The sequence below is a fragment of the Onychomys torridus genome, chromosome 1 (assembly GCF_903995425.1).
Source record: "Onychomys torridus chromosome 1, mOncTor1.1, whole genome shotgun sequence".
NCBI lineage: Eukaryota > Metazoa > Chordata > Mammalia > Rodentia > Cricetidae > Onychomys > Onychomys torridus.
The window spans coordinates 135,239,252-135,264,017 of NC_050443.1; the positions used below are offsets into that span (position 1 = coordinate 135,239,252).

At 37.4% G+C, this 24,766-nt stretch overlaps 1 protein-coding gene across 3 annotated transcripts in view; it reads right to left on the reverse strand.

Moving 5' to 3' along the window:
* Vps13a (vacuolar protein sorting 13 homolog A) overlaps positions 1-24,766 on the reverse strand; it is a 215,148-nt gene that overhangs the window by 158,230 nt on the left and 32,152 nt on the right. For all 3 annotated transcript variants that reach the window (XM_036206892.1, XM_036206900.1, XM_036206909.1), the window contains exons 14-20: positions 23,743-23,805; positions 23,172-23,301; positions 21,547-21,641; positions 21,095-21,237; positions 11,263-11,449; positions 11,062-11,176; positions 2,093-2,229 (exon numbers count right to left, since the gene is read on the reverse strand). In XM_036206892.1, the coding sequence (XP_036062785.1) occupies positions 2,093-2,229; positions 11,062-11,176; positions 11,263-11,449; positions 21,095-21,237; positions 21,547-21,641; positions 23,172-23,301; positions 23,743-23,805 (870 nt within the window). The remainder of the gene's footprint in view (positions 1-2,092; positions 2,230-11,061; positions 11,177-11,262; positions 11,450-21,094; positions 21,238-21,546; positions 21,642-23,171; positions 23,302-23,742; positions 23,806-24,766) is intronic.

Below are 24,766 nucleotides of genomic sequence, written 5' to 3' on the forward strand. Positions count from 1 at the left end.
AATAATTAACAGTAAACTTAATTATATCTATAATACAAAGTACAATGTAACAGGAAAAGAACAAAGTTCTTAGGTATCCAAAGCTATCTGCAGAGTTCTGGAGGTATTCTACATTTAATGGCTGTGAGCAGCAGAATGGTAATGATGATAAAAATACTTTGCATCTGGACTGTCCATCACAGCAGCCACTAACCAGCTGACTAGTACATAAGCACATAACAAAAGTTGAATTTATCTTTAATTAATTTTTCTTTTTTTTAAATTATGTGTTTTAATTTTATACATCAGCCATAGGTTCCCCTGTCCTCCCCCTCCCACCCACCCCCCCAGGCCCTCCCCTCCATTCCCATGCCCTCCAGGACGAAGAAACCCCTGGGGACTCATTTAAACCTCGTGGATTCAGTACAGGCAGGTCCAGTCCCCTCCTTCCAGGCTGAGCATGTGTCCCTGTGTAAGCCCAAGGTTCCAAACAGCCAGCTCATGCACTAAGGACAGGTCCTGGTCCCACAGCCTGGGAGCCTCCCAAACAGATCAAGCTATTCAACTGTCTCACTAATCCAGAGGGCCTGATCCAGCTGGGGGCTCCACAGCCTTTGGTTCATAATTCATGTGCTTCCATTCGTTTGGCTATTTGTCCCTGTGCTTTTTGCAATCTTGGATTCAACAATTCACGCTCTTGCAGTCCCTCCTCATTCTGGACAGTTGGACACCTGGAGCTCCACCTGGGGCCTGGCCGAGGATCTCTGCATCCACTTCCATCAGTTATTGGATGAGAGTTCCAAGACGACTGTTAGGGTGTTTGGCCATCTGATCACCAGACTAGGTTAGATCAGGCTTTCTCTCGACCATTGCCAGCAGTCTACAGAGGATATGTCATTGTGGATTTCTGGGGACCTCTCCAGCACTCTGCCTATTCCTGTTCTCATGTGGTCTTCATTTATCATGGTCTGTTATTCCTCATTCTCCCTTTCTGTTCTTGATCCAGCTGGGATCTCCTGATCCCCTAAGCTTTCTTTCCCTCAAATCTTGCCCTTCATTACTCCCCCTTGTTGTCCAGGTTGTTCATGTAGATCTCATCCATTTCTCTGTCATTGGGTGATCCCTGGGTCTTTCCTAGGGTCCTGTTTTCTAGGTAGCCTCCCTGGAGTTGTGTAGCAGTCTAGTCATCTTTGTTTTACATCTAGTATCCTCCTATGAGTGAGTACATACCATGTTTGTCCTTCTGAGTCTGGGATACCTCACTCAGGATGATTTTTTCTAGATCCATCCATTGGCCTGCAAACCTCATGATGTCACTGTTTTTCTCTGCTGAGTAGTACTCCATTGTGTATATGTACCATATTTTCTTTATCCATTCTTCAGTTGAAGGGCATCTAGGTTGTTTCCAGGTTCTTTTACTTTATATTATTAATAATTACATGACACTAATGGGTACTATACTGAATGGTTTAGATGTAGAAATCTAAAAAGAACGTTTCTACTCAACTTATATATGTAAAAACTTCAGTAAGATTACTTCCAAAACTGTCCCCATTCTGTACACTTAATCAAATAAGATTTAAATTGAAGAGTAAAAAACTTAAGTATGGAAAAAAAGTCTATAAATACAATTCTTAACATTTATCACTAGCTTGTAATGTTAAAATGAAAATTTAGGTTTTGAAAATACAGGAAGGAAAAAGAACTACCCGATGAAATGAAACTTTATTCACTAACCACAAGTATTGTTTCTCAAATCCTTGTACTGCTATTTATTTAAACATCAATAAACCAAATTGAACTATCTAAAAATCAGTGTATATTCTGGTGCTAGAGATGGCTCAGCAGTTAAAAGCACCTGCTGCTCTTGCAGAGGACCTGAGTTCAGCTCCCAGTATCCACATGGTGGCTCACAACAACCTGTAACTCTAGCTCAAGGAGATCTGGGACCCACTTCTGGCATCCTTAGGCAGTACATGCATCTGGTATAACTACATACATGTAGTTAAACACTCACACATAAAAATAAATCAATCTTAATAAAAAATCAAAGTACATTTAAAACAAAAGAATATCACAAATGACATATCAACCAAACATTGTTAGTGTATACCTTTAAATGACCAAGATCCAAGAGAAGTAGATTTGATGTAGGACTAAAATTTCCATGTTGTGGGATAATAACATATGAAGCCTTCACATTAATTCTGAGATCAAGAACTTTCTGTGTTTCAATAATATACAGCAAACCTGCAAAAAGATTAAATCCTTGCAATGAATACTTTTCACAACTTACTTTATGAAAATGAAGCAGAGAATCAACAAACATGAATTGACAATGCAATTTAAAATTCCATAAAGTCAGTATTGATTTTAACATACCTTAGAGAAAAGCCAGGTGCGGTGGCACACACCTTTATTGGGGCAATTGAGGCTGATCTCTGTGAGTTCAGGGACAGCCTGCTCTACAAGTTTGGTTCTCAACCATTCAGGGCTACACAGTGAGACCCAGTGTCAAAAAACAAAAAATACAAACCAAAAATAGAATTTACAATATAATATAAGTTTACATCTTTTACTTGTCAATATACACATAAAACTAATAAAAGAACAGAATTAGTACACCACCACCACTCCCCAAAAAATAAATGGGGGCTTTGGGGAGGGAGTTCAAAAATCTTTTATTTTCACTTATGTTTATATGTCAGTGTGAATATGTGCCTGCAGGTCCCATGGAGATAAGAAAAGGATGCTGGATTTCTTGTAGCTAGAGTTTCAAGTGGTGCTGGGAACTGAATTCAAGTCTTCTAGAAGACCATAAAAGGCTCTTAATCCTCTGAGCCATTGGGATGAGAATGGGTGCATAGCACGTTGGTTGAAGAGGTTAGAGGGCAATTTCTGCTATTGATCCACAGACAACTTCCCCTTTTGAGGCAGGGTCTCTTACTGGCCTGTATCACGACCAGATAGGCTAGGTTAGTTTCTAAGGTGCCATCTTTTTCCCCCACTCCATCTCACTATTGCTGTGATTACAGGGGTACAAAATCACATCTGGCTTTTAAATGGGTTCTGGGTATCTAAACACATGTCCTCATGCTTGTGAAGCAAGCATTATCAATTGATCCATATCTACAGCCACCAAAAAAAAAAAAGTTTTTAAAACAGATAGTTAATAGTTAATATAGGTGAAATGAAGGGAAAAATACAAACCTTTTAAAAAAATGATAGAAAGCATTTACTTGTATCTGCTATTAGAATTTGTATAGCTTCTTCACAATTCACAAATCTAATAACATCTATTCCTACCATACTGAACAGCGATACAAAGCCTAATTTTATGACAGTGAAAACACCTCAGTCATTAATTCATTGTCCACAAAATCACATGTAAACCAGGAAAGGCAACAAATCCAGTTTCTCTATTACTTAGATATTTCATTCACTTAGGCCATCATATGCTAATAAATTCATTCCTATGCATATAATTAGCATATCAAGTTCATCTAATTTATTTTCCTAAGTGCAGTATCATATTGTAAGCCTAATTATTTATATTCTATCTACAAAGTCATAAAGTCAGCTTAAGCAAATAAAAGACACTCTGATCTATAACAATTTAGAATATAATAGCTGGGTAGAAAGATACTTAGCTCCACAAAGACAAAAACTACAAATGAATTATTTAACCAGTGTCGTATTTAGCATTTCTGTTGCTGTGTTAAAACACCATGACCAAAGGCAACTTGGTGAGGAAAGGGGTTTATACTTCTTGTCAAAGTCCATCATGAAGGAAAGTCAGGGCAGGAACCAAAGCAGAAGTCATGGAGGACTGGTTTGCTTCTCATGGATAGCTCAGCTTTCTTTCTTATAGCACCCAAGACCAACTGCCCAAGGGTGGCACCATACACAGTGAGCTAGGCCCTCCTACACAAATCACCAATCAAGAAAATACCCCACAGACTTACCTCTAGGCCAATCTTATGGAGGCATTTTCTCAATCAAGAGTCCCTCTTCCTAGATATGTCTCTACTATGTGTCAAGTTAACATAAAACTAGCCAGCACAACCAGATTTTTCACCTTAATTTTAATGAAAAATAATATACTGAAAAGGATAATGTGATCCAGTTTATTTAGTGTGTAAGCCCTGCTACACTGGTCAAGAGCAGATGTAATTTCTTTTTGTCAGATTATGCCTAGGTTAGGAAATATCACCAGAATGTGAGATGAGAAGAAAAGTAATTAATGTCTTAAAACTTTTATAAAGAACTGATTCAGAAAGTTCAATACTTGAAGAGCTCACATTTCTATTTGGAATTCCTTTATTTCCTATTGTAGAAAGTGCATAAATGTAGGAATATCTATTATACTTATTCAGTATACTTAGTATAATTTTTAAGACTAAGGATTTATTAAGAATGTATATTTAAATTAAAGCCAGTACCTTTAATAAGTATATATATTATATATATACAATAACAGAGAAAAATAAAGCTTAAAAACCAGATACCTGAGATTCCACACTCCTGAATGCTTAAGGGAAGCTCCTTGTCTGTGTATCCAGCATATTGGGCATTAACAGCTTAGATAGATGCAAGATTGTAAAACATCAGGAGAGGGGTTGGGGATTTAGCTCAATGGTAGAGTGCTTGCCTAGCAAGCTCAAGGCCCGGGCTTTGATCCTTAGCTAAAATTAAGACCTCCTCCCCCATACAATAAATGGGAGGAGGAGGAGAAGGAGGAGTAGGAAGAAGAGGAGGAAGAGGAGGAGGAGGAGGAGGAGGAGGAGGAGGAGGAGGAGGGATCAAGATCATGATGGGGAAACCCACAGAGACAGCTGATGGGTGCTAGTTGGAGCTCACTGACTCTGGACAGCTGGGGAACCTGCATGGGACTGAACTAGGCACGCTGACTGTGGGTGACAGTGTGTGGCTTAATCTGTTTGTGGGGTCCCTGGCAGCAGGACCAGGACTTATCCCAGGTGCATGAACTGACTTTTTGGAACCCATTCCCTGTGGTGGGATACCTTGCTCAGTCTTGATACAATTGGGAGGGGCTAGGCTCTCCTTCAACTTGGTATGCCAGACTTTGTTGACTACCATGGGAGGCCTTACCCACTCTGAGGAGTGGATGGGGGTAGAATGGGAGGGAGGTGAGGAGGCGGGAGAAGGGGAGGGAGGGGGAACTGTGGTTGGCATGTAAAATGAAAAAAAATTTTAATAAATAAATATATTTTAAAAAATAGATACCCAGTATCAAATACAGCAATCATTAGCTTGATATGCATGTGAAAGAAAAAGAGAGAATTAAATTGATAATAATTTTCTAGGTGTGGTGGTGCATTTATAATCCCAGCACTTGGGAGACTGACTGAGAATAAAGGATAGTTTTAGGCTAGCCCATGCTACACAGTAAGATTTTTGTCTCAAAGTAATGGTAATGGTGATAAACACTGTTTAAAATATATATATATACTTATATATGTATAGAATAAGTAGCCTATACTAGCTATGTATTTTCCTGAAAATATGAGAAAGAAATATAAAAATTGTCATTTTAAAGAAATTCCAAAGGTCCTCTCTAGGCAAGTGATACAAGACTGCTTAATAGAGAGAAGAAAGGGTCTTAGCATTTCCAATAACCTATCTAAAGCAGACTCAGGTAAAAAGTTCTTCAAATGGTAAGAGAAGGGGAAGTGAAGGCCAGAAACAAATGCAGAGTAATACATCAAAGAATTCTGACAATCATCCAAAAAACTTTGGACATAGTAGAGGAACAGACTCAAAACACAGTTCTTCACATTTCCTCCAATCATTTCCCAAGTTAAAATATTCCAAGGTTGACCACTGTCTCAAAGGCTCTTTAAGCTAGGTGGACCATGAATATTAATTTATCTGGTCTTCACACTACTTCAGTAAGACATTCTCTAGTTCTGATTCCAAAACTAAATCAGGCTAACCAACAATCTCAATGCTCTGACAGCATTTGGGTCTGTTAATGATCTGTTTCCTAACTGGGCTGGCTCCAAATTCACCCACTTGCTGGCTTTATAAAGGTGGATCTGAGGATTGTAAATGTTTTTCCTCAGCACTGAAGACAGAACAAAGACACCACACCACAGGAGGGAAAGGGTATCACTTCCTGGGTGTTCTCTCAGCAACAGTGAGGCTTTCTCCAACATTAGACCAGGCAGGATAGGAGGACCAAAAGTAACTTAGAGACAACACCTTTCTTCAGAACCTCCTCAGGTAGTTTTGGATAAAATACACATAATGAGACTTTGTCCCAAGAAGGCCTTTCCCATACCTGAGCAAAGATTTCCAGGAAGTTTTACCAATGTGAAACCACACAGCCATTTAGTAAGTCAGAGCTGTTGCCTTCTCCAATAAGGACTGGGCTTGAATCTTTGGAAAGATGGGTTTCTAGTGAACAGTATCTCAGTTGTAATAGTCTTTGTAAGTGCTCTTCCTGTCACCTTCAAAGTTCCTTTGTAAATGAGTAGGACAACCCCTCACTAATAATTCATTATACAAACATCATCTCTTCCAATTACTGTTCAGCTTCTGTCTATGGAATGGAGTAGATACATTTCAGTTTTATATCTGGCATAAGTATGGGATTGTGAAGTTGATTAAAACTAAGAATTATATCGACCACACTTGGCCTGGACTCCAGTAGGCAATTTCCACCCTCCTTCCTGTCCGCTACTACAATCTTCCATCTCCTCAGACCTGTAGCAGACTGCTGCTCATCCAGGTCTCTCCCCCTCACTACAATCCCTGAGGACCCCTCCAAATCCTGCTGTGGATTCAGCTTTCCTCGCTCCTTCATCCCTTTGTGTCAGCCATCTGTACTCAGAAATATTCTCTGCCACACACCCACAGTGGCCACATCTGGCAGGGATGCACCTAAGTGAATCCTTCCTGTCCTCCATCTTCAGCGTCGCCCTCAGTCAAATAACAACTTCTCACAGGTACCTCTCCTCCAACCTAAATTTCATTTACTGAAGACTCCAATTCTGGGCTCATACCCAGGGTCCCCCAGCTCTTTCATCCCTGTCTCTCCAGACAACCTACTGCCAGAACCCTCTCTTCCTATCACACCTCCAGTTCCCTGGGAACCCTACTTCAAGGTGTGAACAAATTCCACTTAGCTCTTTCCTGATACCTGCCAGCCTTTTCTACTAGCAGACCTCTATTCCTCTCTGCCACCCACTGACCTGAAAAAGCACCCTTTTTCAGGCAACATACAGCTATCACACATTCCTAAGGTCCAGAGAGGGCAACAGAAATCAAGGAATGGAACAACCACCTAATAAAGACAAAACAAGATTCAATACCTAAAATCACCTCAGTTGTCACAAAACCAGATGCCTAGACACTAGTACAAAAACACAGTAATGGCCAAGACAACATATCTCTAATCAGAACCCTGAGAAATGTAGTATAGCTGAAGAATAAGACAAAGAATTGAAAATAGCAATTATGAATATGTTCAAGGACTTTAAAGATGATTATGAATAAATCCCTTAATGAAACCTGTAAAAACACAAAGAGTAGAATGAAATATGAAAACAGTTCAAGACATGATAGTATAAACAGAATCACTACAGAAAACTCAGACTGACGTGAAAATTTAAGAGGTCAAACAAAAACCTCAGAGGCAAGGTTGTACTCACAAACACAGTACAAGACAGGGAAGACAGAATCTCAGGTTGAAGACAAGGTAGAAAAAAATGGTATCTTGGTCAAGAAAAAAAATGTTAAATCTAAAAACCTCCAAGAAATCTGGGACACTATGAAAGACCAAAACTCTGAATAACAGCAATAGAGGAAAGAAATGAAACCTAGCTCAGGGCACATTCAAATCACTGAATAAAAATTTTCCTAACCTAAAAAAGGAGATGCCAATCAAAGAAGCATCTAGAATACTAAACAGACAGGATCAAAAGAAATTCCCCACAACACATAATATTCAAAACATTTATCATACCGAACAAAAGATGAATATTAAGAGCTTCAAGAAAAAAGACCAAATAACATATAAAGACAGACCCATTAGAATAATACAGCTCTAAAGAGACCACACATGCCAGCCCAGACTACTATGTCCAACAAAAATTTTAAGCACATTAAATGGAGAAGGAAAAACATTCCATGATTAGATAGATAGATAAGATAGATGATAGATGAATGAATGAATGAATAAATAAATAAGCAAGCAAGTAATGTCTATATACCAATCCGACTCTAGAGAAAGCACCAGAATGAAAACTTCAACCTGATGAGGTTGCCCACAGCCAAGAAAACAGTAATAATTTCAGACCAGCAGATGAAAAGGAGGGAAATACACACCACCAAAACAAAATACTGGGAATCAGCACTGTTCATTGATAAGTCTCAACATCAATAGTTTCTATTTCCCAATAAAAAGATACATCTAGACTAACAGACTACTACAGAGACCCTTGGTCAAATATTGTTCAATGCTGCTCTGTTCATAATAGCAAGAAATTGGAAATAGCCTAGAAGTCCATCAACAGATGAAAGGAATAATATTTAGCCATTACAAAAACAAAACAAAACAAAAACAAAAAACGGAAATCATGAAATTGCAGGTAAATAGATGGAGAAATAATCCTTAGTGAAATAACCCAAACCCCAAAAGACAAATATGGTAAATATTCTGTTTTATATGGATGCTAGCTTTTAAGCATTCAAAAGGTATGCTATTATCTGAATAGCCAGCCTTAGGTATAGAGAAAGGAACTATGGAGATAGAAAGATCTCCCAAGGACAGGGAAACAGGATGCATAGAAAGAAATGGGATAGACTTGGATGGGAGGATTAAATGGATTGGGGGAGAGAAAGAAGGAAAGAGAGGGAATGTAGGCCAGACAGCTAACACCAAGGGCCATTTGAGGAGTTATATAGAAACCTATTACAAGAGAAGCTTCTTTAAATATATATGAAAAAATCTAAAGAGTCACCAAATAATGGGGGGAAACAAAGTCCCAACTAGACATCTCTCTCCACCAAGTGAAACCTCCAGTGCCAAGAATGGGTTACATTTAATTGAGTTGTTGGCCAAAGGGGGCCAAGGAAACCCACAAACAACTCAGGCTATTGCCAAAGCTATTTCTTTCTACAAACTAATGGTAAGGGCCCACTGCTGAAAACAACACTTACTTCCACATCTCAATGAACACAGAGAAGTTGAGCGGGTACCTAATTAGAGCCTTCACCCCTACTGGAAGGTACTCTCCATACTACTGGAGGGGAAAATTATACTACCAACCCTTCAATCTACAATAGTGACCTACCTGTAAAATATGCTGGTGCAATAGTGGCACAAACCAACCATTATCTGATTGGACTTAAGGCTCACTCTGGAAGATGGAACCCATGCCTGACACTGCTAGGTGGCCAAGAATCTGAAACTAGGAGGCCATGGACTTAAAAGGAAAATCAAGAACTATTGTTCTGCTAAAGGAAAGTGGAAGAAAAATGGATCAGGGAAGTTCACATCATGATACCCAGGAAACATGTAATGCCTGTGATAACTGGTTTCTCCCTTTATTCCATGGGGCCACCAAATGGCTTTCTGGTTTTTGCCTGTCATTTCAAGTGGCCCTCCAGCACAATGGGATGATGATACACACATTCAGGGCAAGTCTCCACCCTTCAGCTAATCCTCTCTGGAAATACCCTCACATATACACTCAAAGGTCTATGTTCTGTTTCCTTGGTGCTTCTCCATCCCAACAAGATGACAGTCAAAGAGTTAGCAGCAAACTTTACTAGAGAATCATCCACTTCAAAAGAGAGTTAACAAAAACCTATATTCATTTTTTTTTGTCAGAGAAAAGGATAAATATGGATATGCTTCTATTTCTTTACCTGAAATATTTACAAAGATGAAGACAATGTCACAAGAAAAAAAACACACACACACACAAGTAAATAATTAATAGAGGCAAATGCAACAAAACTAATAAAGAAGAAAATGAAGGGGAAAAAAGAAAATAACCAAAGAGATAAGAGCTATCAGTCCATTCCAAAATAAGTTCATTTTAGTTTTCTAAAAAATAAAAATATATTAAATGCTAAAAATTAACTTAAGAATATTAGTAGCTTTCCAACTTCAAAAATATTTTCATAATTGTTTCTAAGAGAAGGACTCATTCTGTAGTCTTTACGGGCTTGGAATCTGGATGTAAACACTAGGCTGTGATCTAACTTACAGAAATCAGCCTGAATACTGAATATTTTTATTCTAAGAAACAGAATGACTCTACTAGTATAGCAAAGGAACAACAAGCTTCAAATTATAAGAGTAAAATGCGGGAAACTTACACTTTCCAAAATATATTTTTGTAACATTTGAATTTTATACAGCAGGCATTTACTGTTTTAGTACTTTTTGTTGAGTAATAAGACTTAGGAAAGTGTCTTGAAGATTAAAAAAAAAATCTAAATCTGACTGGCTACTGGGTTTAAACACAATGAATTCACATTTACTTGTAAGTATCTATCTGTCTCTACAAAATAAGAGGAATGGACTGAAAAAGAGGCTTTACTTAATACTTTGTTTTGGGCTTCTACTGATATGCCACTACATGAGCTGGAACAGAATTCAGGAATTTGAACCATGAATGGAATCTGAGATTCTAGGAAAGAGTAGAAGAATAAACACAAATAAATAATAAGCAAACATGAAAATGTATTAGCAAATTCAAACCAAAAAAAATTCCTTATAAATACATAACGACACCTTTTATTCTCCTTGAGAACAGAAGAAGATAGGACTTTTATTTCTCAGCCTAATCTACCAAATTCTAGAATTCATTGTAAAAGAATGAAAACAGGAAGCCTACTACTTAAAAAGAGATCTAAAAAAACTAAATGATTTTTTTTCAATTAACTTAAATGTGATTATTAAATATAAGCTCTGTGTAAAAAAAATTATTATTGTTATATCTACCTGGCAAAAGCACCAGATTAGTTTCTACCACACGATATCCAGTCTAGAAATACATTTAAAGTCCAATTTTAATATTTTATTTAATTCATAAATTACTTTACCTGTTGCTGTTTTATCTCGAAATTCTTCAAGTTTTGTCAAAGTTGCTGAAGTGAGTTGTTCTAGGTAGACATCTTTTGGAGGTCTGAAGAACTCCACTATACTATTGACTGTCCTCTGATAAAATAAGCAACACTGACATAAAACACAAACTCAAAGCAAATGAAAATACACTCAAACTTAGTAATACAGAAAATGCTTACTGCATCATAAATTATCTCTAAAGGTTCAGCCTCTATGATACACCTCTGAGCAACTGTTTCATCTAAAGGATTTGTTTCGAATGTAATTTGGAAGAGTGACATATCATCCAATGAAGATAGTAGGTGAGGTTTTTTTGAATTATCTGGTAAACCAGTAATATGAAATGAATCAATTTTAGTTTCAAATCTGCATAAAAGAAAAGAATAGAAATTAGGAGTCAATATAATTTTAAATAATTTGTCAAACTGGAAAATTATAAAACATAGTAAAACATTTGTCTTTGCATTTCTGATAACTCAGATCATTTAAGAGAAAAATATATAATTCCTATGTATGAATTTTAATAGATTACTTCACTAAGAGCAATATTCATGCTAAATTTTATACTAAAATGCTATGATAGCTAGTATTTGGTATCTGCACTTGAAGAGGGACATATAACCTAAATTTAAAGAGGTAACATAAAATACTTATAGAAATATATAAGATATTCATTGAACTCTTGGTTAAGTAAAACTTCTTGGATATACTAAAATGCATACATAACAAACTAAGTCTAAGTAAATCAAAGTAGGTCAAGATTTTAAAAAATTTGCCACAGGGGATATAATAAAAAGAAACTGTACCAAATTAAAAAAAAAAACAAAAAACATTATTTTACCTGTAAGGGTGGTTATAAAACTTGCCTAGAATGTGAAGTACCCAGGGTTCAATCCTTAGCACCCCCAAACCCATACATACATGTATACATAACTATACCTATACATACATCCATATATAAAAATCTTGGGGAGAGGCAATAGTTTAGGTGTAAATACTTGCCTAGCATAAACATAGCCCTGAATTTGAGCCCCACCAGAGAAAGAAAATGAAAAAGATATATAACAAGAATGTATAAAAGACATATCAAATAAAAAGGGAGAGAAAGCTTAAAGGTCATTTCTCCAAACAAGGTATGAACATGAACATAAAATGGACAAATACAGAAAAAAGTCTAATGTTGGGGGATGTCTTTCTGTATGCTGTGAATATATGTTGTTTCCATTGGTTAATAAAGAAGCTGCTTTGGCCTATGGCAAGGCAGCCTGGAAGCAGGGGGAAAATCCAAGGAGAGAGAGACACACACACAAAGAGAAAGGTGAAGTCTGAAGAAACACTGGTCGCTACTGAAGGAGAAGCAAGATGCCAGTAGACCAGTAACACCACAGCAATGTGGCGAAACATAGATTAAAAAAAAAAAAATGGGTTAATTTAAGATGAAAGAGCTAGGTAGCAAGAAGCCTGCCATAGGTCATACAGTTTGTAAATAATATTAAGCCTCTGAATGATTATAAGTGGCTGCAGGACCACGGGGCCAGGTGGGACTGAAGAAACTTAGCGCTACAGTCTAAAATCATTAATCATCAATAAATAGAAATTAGCCCCACGCTGAGATACCACTTTTTATTAAGATAGCATAATTAGAGGAACAGATAATAGCTAGTATTGTGGAGATAAGGAGAAATTGAAAATTTCATTCACTGGTAGTAGGAATGTAAAATGTGTGTGCTTTGAGAAATTGACTGGTAGTTCCTCCTGAGGTTAAACATTAACAGTTACCACATACGACAATAAATCTACTCCAAGGTACATAACCCCAAAATTTAAAACACATATACAAATAAAACTTTGCCCATGTTCATATCAAGTACTCATTGTAGGCTGATGATAGAAGCACTCAGTTATCTGTCAGTTAAAGAACTATCACATAAAATGTAGTTCAGCCACATAATAGAATTAGGCAATAAAAAATAATTACAAGTTCATTCTATGTAAATGAACCCCAAAGATATCATACTAAGTGAAAAAAGGAAAACAAACAAACTGGTCGGTGAGCTCCTAGGATCCACCTGCTGGGACATGCATTCATATCTTTTCTTTGTGGGTTCTGGGGATTGGAACTTAGGTCCTTGTGCATACATATCAAAAGCTCCTATCTACTGAGACATATCCCTAACCCCAGAATAAAGAAAAAGAAAAAAAAGAAAAGAAGTTAGTTGTCAGAGACAAGGAAAGAAAGCCTTCTGAAGGGACTGGCACTAAAATATATAGTTTCTTCATGGTATGTTGTAATGCCGGTAATTATATTCAGGTGGTGGCTACATAATATTGAACATTATCAATGTAAAAAATGCAAACTTAATATAGTTTCAAAAACCCAATAAATTATATACTAAATAGATAAGGTACACCTGTAATCTAGGAATAGAGGAGCTTGAGGCAGGAAGATTAAGAACTCAAAGAAACCCCTGGACACCAGCCATCCCGGGAGGACCTGCCCAACTTGGCCCCAGTTTCCGGCCATTCCGCGGGCCGTGCAGAAAGGCTCCCGTTTTCCAACACTGCAGGCAGACCCTGCAGTCTCCACACCCTGCCCCCACACCCATTTGCCTGAGACACCAGCCACTTCCTGAGACTCAGAGACCAGCCCCCAGCTCCCATCCTGCCCTGGAACTCCCATCTGGACAAGATAAGGAGACCACAGGGACTTCCTGAGACGCAGAGTCCAGCCCCCAGCTCCTATCCAGCCAGCACTCTCATCTGGACCAGAGCTTCCATCTGGACCACAGAGAGGCTCCCTAAGTCTGTCAGCTCTGTCTGGACCAAGTACACTGATAAGACCAAGAACGAACCCAAGAGGAGATGGGCAGATGTTAAGGCAGAAGTACATACAACAAAATCAAGAGCAATACAGCATCACCAGAACCTAGCCCTGCTCCAACAGCTAGACCTGAACATCACGGAATGGAAGAAGAAGAAGAAGAAAACAACCTTATAAGTAACATCATGAAGAGGCTAGAGCCTTACATAGAAGAAATCAAAAATAAAGTAGAGGAACAGACAAACAAAAAATGGGAAGAACGGCTATAAAAAACTAGAGGAGAGGACAATTAAAGCAGAAGAAAACAATAAATCCTTGAAAGAAAATCATGAAAAAGCAAGGGAGACAATTCAAGATCTGAAGAGGGAAATAGAAAAAATGAAGAAGACACTAGTAGAAGGAATGCTGGAAATAGAAAATCTGAGTAAATAAACAGGAACTTCAGAGGCAAGTATAACCAACAGAATGCAAGAGATGGAAGAGAGGATCTCTAGGGTTGAAGATACAGTAGAAGAAATAAATTCACCAGTCAAAGAAAACACTAAAACCAATAGTCATGACCCAAAATGTCCAAGAAATTTGGGACACCATGAAAAGACCAAACCTACGAATAATAGGGATAGAGGAAGGAGAAGAATACCAACTCAAAGGCACAGAAAATATATTTAACAAGATCATAGAAGAAAACTTTCCCAACTTAAAGAAGGAAATGCCTATGAAGATACAAGAAGCCTATAGAACACCAAACTGACTAGACCCTCAAAAAAAGTCCCCTCGCCACAAAATAATTAAACAACTAAACGTACAGAATAAAGACAGAATATTAAGGGCAGCAAAGGAAAAAGGCCAAGTGACTTATAAAGGCAAACCCATCAGAATAACACCTGATTTCTCGATGGAGACTTTGAAAGCCAGAAGGACCTAGATAGATATAATGCAGACACTAAGAGACCATGGATGCCAGCCTAGACTAATATACCCAGCAAAACTTTCAATCCTCATAGATGGAGTGAACAAGACCTTCCAAGACAAAACCAGATTTAAACAATACTTATCCACAAACCCAGGCCTACAGAAAGCACTAGAAGGTAAATCCCAACCTAAGGAAGGCAGATACACCCATAAAAACACAGGCAATAGATAACACAACAGCAGTAAACCCCAAAGAAGAGAAGTATACACACACTACCACCAAAAAATAAAAATAACAACAGGAACGAACAATCACTGGTCATGAATATCCCTTAATATCAATGGACTTAATTCACCTATAAAAAGACACAGACTAACAGAATGGATACGAAAACAAGACCCATCTTTCTGCTGCATACAAGAAACACAACTCAAATTCAAAGACAGACACCTCCTAAGAATAAAAGGCTGGGAAAAGACTTTCCAATCAAATGGTCTTAAGAAGCAAGCTGGTGTAGCCATCCTAATATCCAGCAAAATAGACTTCAAACTAAAATCAATCAAAAGAGATGATGAAGGACATTACATACTCATCGCAGGAAAGATCCACCAAGATTAAGTTTCAATTCTGAACATTTATGCCCCAAACACAAGGGCACCCATATATGTAAAAGAAACATTACTAAAGCTTAAATTACATATAAAACCGCATACATTAATAGTGGGAGACTTCAACACCCCACTTTCACCTCTGGACAGATCGGCCAAATTGAAACTTAACAGAGACGTAATGGTCTTAACTGATGTTATGGCACAAATGGACTTAATCGATATCTACAGAACATTCCACCTGAACAAAAAAGAATATACCTTCTTCTCAGCACTCCATGGAAACTTTTCTAAAATCGACCACATACTTGGCCACAAAGCAAATCTCAACAGATACAAAACAATTGGAATAACCCACTATGTTCTATCAGACCACGATGGTTTAAAGTTAGATTTCAACAAAAAAAAAAAAAACTACAGAAATCCTACAATCTCATGGAAACTGAACAAAGCTCAACTGAATCACCAATGGGTTAAGGAAGAAATAAAGAAAGAAATTAAAGACTCCCTAGAGATCAATGAAAATGAATACACCACATACCTAAACTTATGGGACACTATGAAAGCAGTGCTAAGAGGGAAGTTCATAGCACTAAATGCCCACATAAAGAAGCTGGAGAAATCTCACGCTAGTGACTTGACAGCACACCTGAAAGCCCTTGAACAGGAAGAAGCAAAGTCTCCCAGGAAGAATAGATGCCAGGAAATTATCAACTTGAGAGCTGAAATCAATAAAATAGAAATAAAGACAACAATACAAAGGATTAATGAAACAAAGAGTTGGTTCTTTGAGAAGATCAACAAGATAGACAAGGCCGTATCCAAACTAACCAAAAGACAGAGGGAGAGCATCCAAATTAACAAAATCAGAAATGAAAAGGGGGGCATAACAACAGACAATGAGGAAATCCAGAGAATCATCGGGCATACTTCAAAAACCTCTACTTCACAAAACTGGAAAATCTAAAAGAAATGGATAATTTTCTGGATAGGTACCACATACCTAAGTTAAATCAAGACCAGATAAACCATCTAAATAGTCCAATAACCCCCAAGGAAATAGAATCAGTCATTAAAAGTCTCCCAACCAAAAAAAGGCCAGGACCAGATGGTTTCACTGCAGACTTCTACCAGATCTTCAAAGAAGACTTAATACCAATACTCTTTAAATTGTTCCACACAATAGAAACAGAAGGAATATTACCAAACTCCTTCTATGAGGCTACAATTACCCTGATTCCTAAACCAAACAAAGATGCAACAAAGAAAGAGAACTACAGACCGATGAACATTGTGCAAAACTACTCAATAAAATACTGACAAACAGACTCCAAGAACACATCAAAACAATTATCCACCATGATCAAGTAGGCTGCATCCCTGGGATGCAAGGGTGGTTCAACATACGAAAGTCCATCAATGTAATACACCATATAAACAAACTCAAAGAAAAAAAACCACATGATCATCTCACTAGACGCAGAAAAGGCATTTGACAAAATCCAACACCACTTCGTGATAAAGGTCTTGGAGCGATCAGGAATACAGGGAATATACCTAAACATAATAAAGGCAATCTACAGCAAGCCAACAGCCAACATCAAATTAAATGGAAAGAAACTCAAAGCAATACCACTAAAATCAGTAACAAGGCAAGGCTGTCCCCTCTCCCCATACTCATTCAATATAGTACTTGAAGTTCTAGCCAGAGCTATAAGACAACATAAGGAGATTAAGGGGATACAAATTGGAAAGGAAGAAGTCAAGTTTTCCCTATTTGTAGATGACATGATAGTATACATGAGTGACCCCAAAAATTCAACCAAGGAACTGATACAGCTAATAAAAAACCTTCAGCAACATAGCAGGACACAAGATCAACTCAAAAAAAAACCAGTAGCCCTCCTATATACAATAGACAAACAGGCTGAGAAGGAAATCAGAGATACATCACCCTTTACAATAGCCACAAATGTTATAAAATACCTTGGGGTTACTCTAACTAAGCATGTGAAGGACCTAAGCATGACAAGAACTTTAAGTCCCTGAAAAAAGAAATTGAAGAAGATGTCAGAAAGTGGAAAGATCTCCCATGCTCATGGATAGGCAGGATTAACATAGTAAAAATGGCAATCTTACCAAAAGCAATCTACAGATTCAATGCAATTCCCATTAAATTACCAACACAATTCTTCACAGATCTGGAAAGAATAACACTCAACTTCATATGGAGAAACAAAAAACCCAGGATAGCCAAAAGAATCCTGTACAATAAAACAGCCCCTGGAGGCATCACAATCCCCGACCTCAAGCTCTATTATATAGAGCTACAGTAATAAAAACAGCTTGGTACTGGCATAAAAACCAACATGTGGACCAATGGAATCGAATTGAAGACCCTGACATTAACCTGCACACATATGAACATATAATTTTTGACAAAGAAGCCAAAAATGTACAATGGAAAAAATAAAGCATCTTCAACAAATGGTGCTGGCATAACTGGATGTCAATGTGTAGAAGGCTGCAAATAGATCCATATCTGTCACCGTGCACAAAACTTAAGTCCAAGTGGATCAAAGACCTCAACATAAATCCAGCTACTCTGAACCTGATAGTAGAGAAAGTAGGAAGTACTCTTGAACGCATTGGCACTGGAGATCACTTTCTAAATATAACACCAGTAGCACAGACACTGAGAGAAACAATCAATCAATGGGACCTGTTGAAACTTGAGAAGCTTTTGTAGAGCAAAGGACATGGTCAACAAGACAAAGGGTCAGCCTACAGAATGGGAAAAGGTCTTCACTAACCCCACATCTGACAGAGGGCTGATATCCAGAATATATAAAGGACTCAAGAAATTAGACATCAAAATCCCCAACAATCCAATTAAGAAATGGGCTATATAGAACTAAAAAGAGAATTCTCAACAGAGGAAGTTCAAATGGCTGAAAGACATTTAAGGAATTGCTCAATATCCCTAATTATCTGGGAAATGCAAATCAAAATGCCTCTGAGATACCACCTTACACCTGTCAGAATGGCTAAGATCAAAAGCACAGAAGACAGCTTATGCTGGAGAGGATGTGGAGCAAGGGGAATTCTCCTACACTGCTGGTGGGAATGCAAGCTTGTACAGCCACTTTGGAAATCAATATGGCGCTTCCTTAGAAAATTGGGAATCCATCTCCCCCAAGACCCAGCTGTAGCACTCTTGGGCATATACCCAAGGAATGCTCAATCATACCACAAGGGCATTTGTTCAGCTATGTTCATATCAGCATTGTTTGTAATAGCCAGAACCTGGAAACAACCTAGATGCCCTTCAACTGAAGAATGGATAAAGAAAATATGGTACATATACACAATGGAGTACTACTCAGCAGAGAAAAACAATGACATCATGAGGTTTGCAGGCAAATGGATGGATCTAGAAAAATCATCCTGAGTGAGGTAACCCAGACTCAGAAAGACAAACATGGTATGTACTCATTCATAGGAGGATACTAGATACTAAAACAAAGATGACTAGACTGCTACACATCTCCAGGGAGGCTACCTAGAAAATACAACCCTAGGAACACAGGGATCACTGAATGACAGAGAAATGGATGAGATCTACATGAACAACCTTGGGGGGGAGGGAGTGGGTACGGGAGGAGGGAGGACAGGGGAACCCATGGCTGATGTGTAAAATTAAAACACAAATAATAAAAAAAAAAAGACTTTAAAAAAAAAGAATTCAAAGACACTATCTCAAAAAACAGAAGGAAGAAGACAGGAGAAAGAGTGGCAAGAAAGAGGAGGGGAATGTTTTGAAGAAAGAAAAAAAAAGGTAGACCCAGATTAAAATCCATATTTTGAAAGTGTTAAGTCCTAAGTGAATGTATGTTGTTCACGAGATCCAGCTATGCCAAGGATGTTAGCGTCAATCCATAGGAAAATGGCAAATCTGCCCATTGCTCCTCCACCTTGGGCGGGGGTGGTATGGCTCAGGAGAGCGGCAAAGCTCCCTCTGCTCCATGTTCTGATTCTCTTTCTCCCCTTGGGTCTGTAGCCTGGAGACTATTCTCCTACAGAAACTGCTACTGCTACGGTCAGGTCAACCTGCCTCCTTTACTCCATTGTATATGGTAACTCTGTTCCTTTGTTTAACTGCATGCAATACCTCTCTGTTCAAACTGTATATAATCTATGCACTAAGTTTCTGGGGTGCTGCAGTTTCTCCACCAAAGAGCCCTGTCCTCCCAATCCCAACTTGTGTGTCTGTCTGTGTTTGTCTTTTCTTCATTCCCTCACCATCCCAGTCACATTTGTCCTGGAGCTGTGCTGGAAATGGCAACATTTGTTGTTTCTTTCTGTATGGTCAAATACTACTGTTTAATTTTTCTTTAGTGTTCTTCTTTGTTTTATTAACATGTTACTTTCTACTGAATATAATACGTTAATAATTCCAAAAAATTTAAAGAATTCCATAGAACGGGAAAGTCTAAGTGCCTAAACACAGAAGAGTGAATGAAATCACAGCACCAAGGGCTGTAAAGTCAGCAACTCAACTCCAACCTTAAAAGGGAAACTTTTTTAGACAAAAGCTGAAAGCTGTATGCCTTGTTTTTTTGGGACAAGGTCTCTCATTGGAACTGAGAGCTCACCAATTCAACAGGACTGGATGGGCAGTGAGTTTCAGGGATACTCCTGTATGACTTCCGCAGCACTAGGATTAGACTGCTGCTACCACACCCGGCTTTCTACAAGGGTTTTGGGACTCAAAATCATGCCCTCATGCTTGTGTAGCAAGACTTTATCAACTGAGCTGTTTTCCCAGTACCACCTATTATGTTTGGTGTTGTTTTTGCTTTGTGTGCTTTTAAAACTATTGACCAGTTTGAAAACTCTATTACTGGCATAGTGAAATCCTATCCTACAAAAATGTTTCAACGTTAACCTATAATTAAAATGTTCATGTTGTTAAAATGACCCTTCAGAAATCTAAGTGTCCTTGCAAAATAATGCAAATTTTTGTATGTTTAAACACCAGAACCATACTCAATGGGCCAGGATGTTCATGGTACAACATGTGTGAAAACCTTGATACGCTGAACAAAGACATGGATGAAGCCTCACCTCCAGCCTATGAGTCTTTGGCTACATTCTTGTCAGTTCACATTCTAGTCACTAAAAGAGCACATGACATAATTGTGCCATTTAAAATCACCACTGTGCCACCTGTTAACTGATCCAAGCAAGAAAATTTGTACTCCTAAGCTTCACAAAGTGGCCCTCCTCTCTGCCCTCATGAAATAGCCTGATAAAGAAGAGAGGGTGAGAGAGAGATAAGCTGAGGATCCACTTTATGTAAAATGCTTAGAACCAGATTCCAGATTTGGGGGGGGGGGGTCCTGAATATTTGTGTGTAGATGATGTGATCTCTTGGGGATTGGACCCAGATCTAAGCATGAATTTATTTATACTTTATATATTCCTTACAATATATAGTCTAAAGGTAATCATATATAATATTTTTAGTGTGCCTGTGTTTTTACTGCAATCCACCACATCAAGTCAGGTGTGGATTTTCCTGTCACTAGTCAAAGCATTTGAAATTCTGTCTTTTAGATTCAGATTAGTGCTATGTAACCTATGAAAGAAAACAAATTCATACTTACTTTATGGCTTGTGCCCCCGGTCTTTGCACAATCAAAGTACTAAGACCTTCTACTACAATGTCTACGAGCTCTGGCTTTTGGTGATTTTCTCTCAGAACAATAGACATACTTTTCAAGTGAACAAAAAGCTTCGAGGCTTCAAACTAGAGAAGATCCATAATAAAATAGAGGTGAGGATGGGGGTACAAATAAACAAAACAATCTTATTCCCGTAATTCCTTTATTTTCAAATCCAGAGATACTTTTAAAACAATCCTTCATTTACCAAAGAATCACTACAATAACCCGAAAAATTAAAAGAATATTTTTATTCATATTTTTGGAATTAAGGTAATGCTCTATTTATATACCCCCAAGAAAGACCACAGAAAAAACTAGTAACATAAAATTTCTGAAAAAATTACAGCAGGCACATCTAACATTAAAAGATATAAAGCAAGAAAATATCTTACTGTTTTTGGTAAGGTTGGATCAACTGCTGTTTCACTATAACCAATTGCTTCATAAAGTAAAACTTTTTCTTCAGGTGTCAACATTTCTTCAAGAACTATAAATCATAAATGTTTTATGGTCTTATTACTAACAATATAAAACAAATATAATTTACCTGGCTTTATAGAAAAACCAAAATGGATTTTGTTTTATTTAGTGTGTGGGTGTGGGTGTGCGTGTAGGTGTGTAAGCACATAACACAGTGTGTGGAGATCAGAGGATAATTTTGAGAAGTTGATTCCCTGCCACTACATGGGACCCAAGAATCAAATTCAGATCACCAAATTTGGATACAAAAGCCACTCAGACATCTTGCCAGCCCACAAATTTAATTGTTATTGTAATTCCTTTTACAAGTAATAACTATTAGATTCATGCTGGCAATTTTAGAAATGATTCTTAAATAAAGTAAGTTAGTAACCGAAATCTTAGCAATATAATTTTTTCAGTCTCTGTATTAAGCCAGAACTTACTGGCACTATGTTAATCATTACAAAGTAGTATATAAAGTATCCTAATTTCCTCTCAATTTACAGATGGATAAAACAGATTTAGCACACCTAACACAGCCATACTACCAAAAAAAATGTAAATCCAAGATATATCATATGCCAAGTCCCTAACCCTCCAAAGCTGTGATCTTCGTTATTTGGGTAAAAATCAAAAGTCTTGACTGGGTACAACAGCATGTTGTCTGTAATCCCAGCTAGTCATGATCTGAGTCAGAAAGACAGGGATATTAACCTCAGCTATGGCAATACAGAGGACCGCACAGCAAACAAACAAACAAAGGCCTGTTTATTAAAATGGTTAAGGGCAGAGGCAACAACTCAGTAGGGCATGGCTTACTCCACAGCACACACACACATGCACATCCCAAAGAGAGAAGAAGGGAAAAATCTTTCCAAGAATCAACTTCAAGAAAAATTTCCAGTGGCTTAAAGCACTCTGTGATTTATAGTTACTATTACCACTCCACATGTGCTGTACTGAGTGCTCCCAGTGTAAAGCTTTCTGCAGTATCAGAATTACGTGAACTATTTATAAACATATATTTGAAAATAACAATCATTTTATACTTTTGATAATAAATTAAACAATTTATTGTTGTGAATACATACTTACTGATGGGGGGATATCTTTCTCTATGCTGCGAATATGTGTTTCTCTGATTGGTTGATAAATAGAGCCATTTGGCCTATGGCAAGGCGGCTTAGAGTCAGGCAGGAAATTCAAAGGGAGAGACAGGAAGAAGGGGGACACAGAGGTGGGACAAGCCAGCAAGCCACCCACGGAGCAAAATGTAATGGGATGCAGGTAAAGCCATGGAACATGTGGCATTACACAGATTAATAGTTATGGGCTAATTTAAGATATAAGAGCTAGCAAAAAGCTTGAGCCATGGCCATGCAGTTATAATTAATATAAGCCTCTGTGTGTTTACTTGGGAGACATGAGTGGAGAGATTTGTCCTGTCCACAGGCAGGCCAGGACACAGGAAATCTTCTGGGTACAATTTTTTGAAAAATTTTATGATTATGCACTTGATGATAAACTATACTAATGTAAAATGAAAAGAACATACTTCCAGGTTTAACTTCTAGTGGTTGTTTAGCATTTGATTCTGACCAAGTCCATAGCCAGCTAAACCATCCTGTATTATCCTCTGGATCTTTTACTCCTTCTTTGTAAATCTTGTATCCAGCTTTCTTTACCTAAAATAAGTAAGTTTTCCAATAGATGACAAATGATCCTTATTTTAGCAATCAAAAGAAATAGAAGCAGGGTATTTCCAAAATGAAGCTCTTTTGAGCTGAATAAATGCACATACTGACAATATAACACGGTAACTATAACATTTACGAAACAAGACTTTGATATTATTCTACCTGTGGCCTAAAAAGATACAGAAATTGCAGGCAGTGGGTTTTAGTTTTACATTTACATATGAACTTTGGAATTTTCATAGGCTCAATTACTTACAAATAATTTTTTTATTTAAACAAGTGTTAGAAAAACTATCAAATTTTTGTAACACACAAAAGGCACATCTGAACTCTTCATAAAACAGTACTTTGAACAATATTAATAATATTACCTGTAATATCAATACATTTGATTTATTTTTTATAAATTTACTGATAATCTGAAATTACCTCAACTTCTGACTGTTGTCTAGCTATGGTTATATTAAAAACATCCAAGGTTTTCTCCAACTCCTGAAAATATAAACAAAAAAAGTGTTAGCTGTATAGTGATTTTACATATTCAGTTTTAGAATATAAGCTACTACACTACGGAAACACAGTGGGAAACAAAAAACAGACCATCATCAATATGTTATCTCTTACATTCTAGGATGCAATGTTTCCTTACATAAACACACACACATACAGAAGCTTGGGAAATAGAACAAAGTAACTTGTAAACAGAGAAATCATCCCTATTATGAATATAGTTATAATCTCTATAAATATAGTTAGAGATACATTCAAAAAGATATATACATATACATGTACTCTTTAAAATGTCTTTCATCAGGGTTTTAATTATAAATAAAGGTAAACCTATCAACCATTATTAATTAATAATGTAATCCTTCATCTTATATGTACAGTTGATATCATTATTAAGGTATTTCAACAAGTAGGCTTACATGTCCTTGAAATCTGTTCAAAACTACTTGAACTTTTCTGCTCTTTCCAACTGTGCAGCTATGGACACAAACTGAGAGGAGCTATACTTCTATCGCATCTGTGCCTTCCCAGGATTACTTTCAAGTTTTAGGTTCCAACTTTTACCTCCAAAAAAAGCAACTATGACTTACTATTAGTCTAGAAAACAGCACAACTCAGAATTGTGTCATCAAGTATACTTAGAGGATTCTGGTTAAGACCATAACTAAATAAGGAAATATGAAACCACCCACAAGGACTCTAGATCCAAAAATTCCTCATTACTCCTTGTCTTCAGGAAGTCTTATACCTTAAAACTGAAACAAAAATGTAAAAATTCAATCTTTTCTGAATTTTCCACTAGAAATTCATCTAGACTCCGAATGGCTACACCACTTTCAAGAAGCTAGTAACCCCTGATCTGTCCAAACTATATCTGTTTTTGAAAAAAGTTCCTTTTAGACTATGCCACAAGGCTAAAAGACTAACATAAAACATATTATAG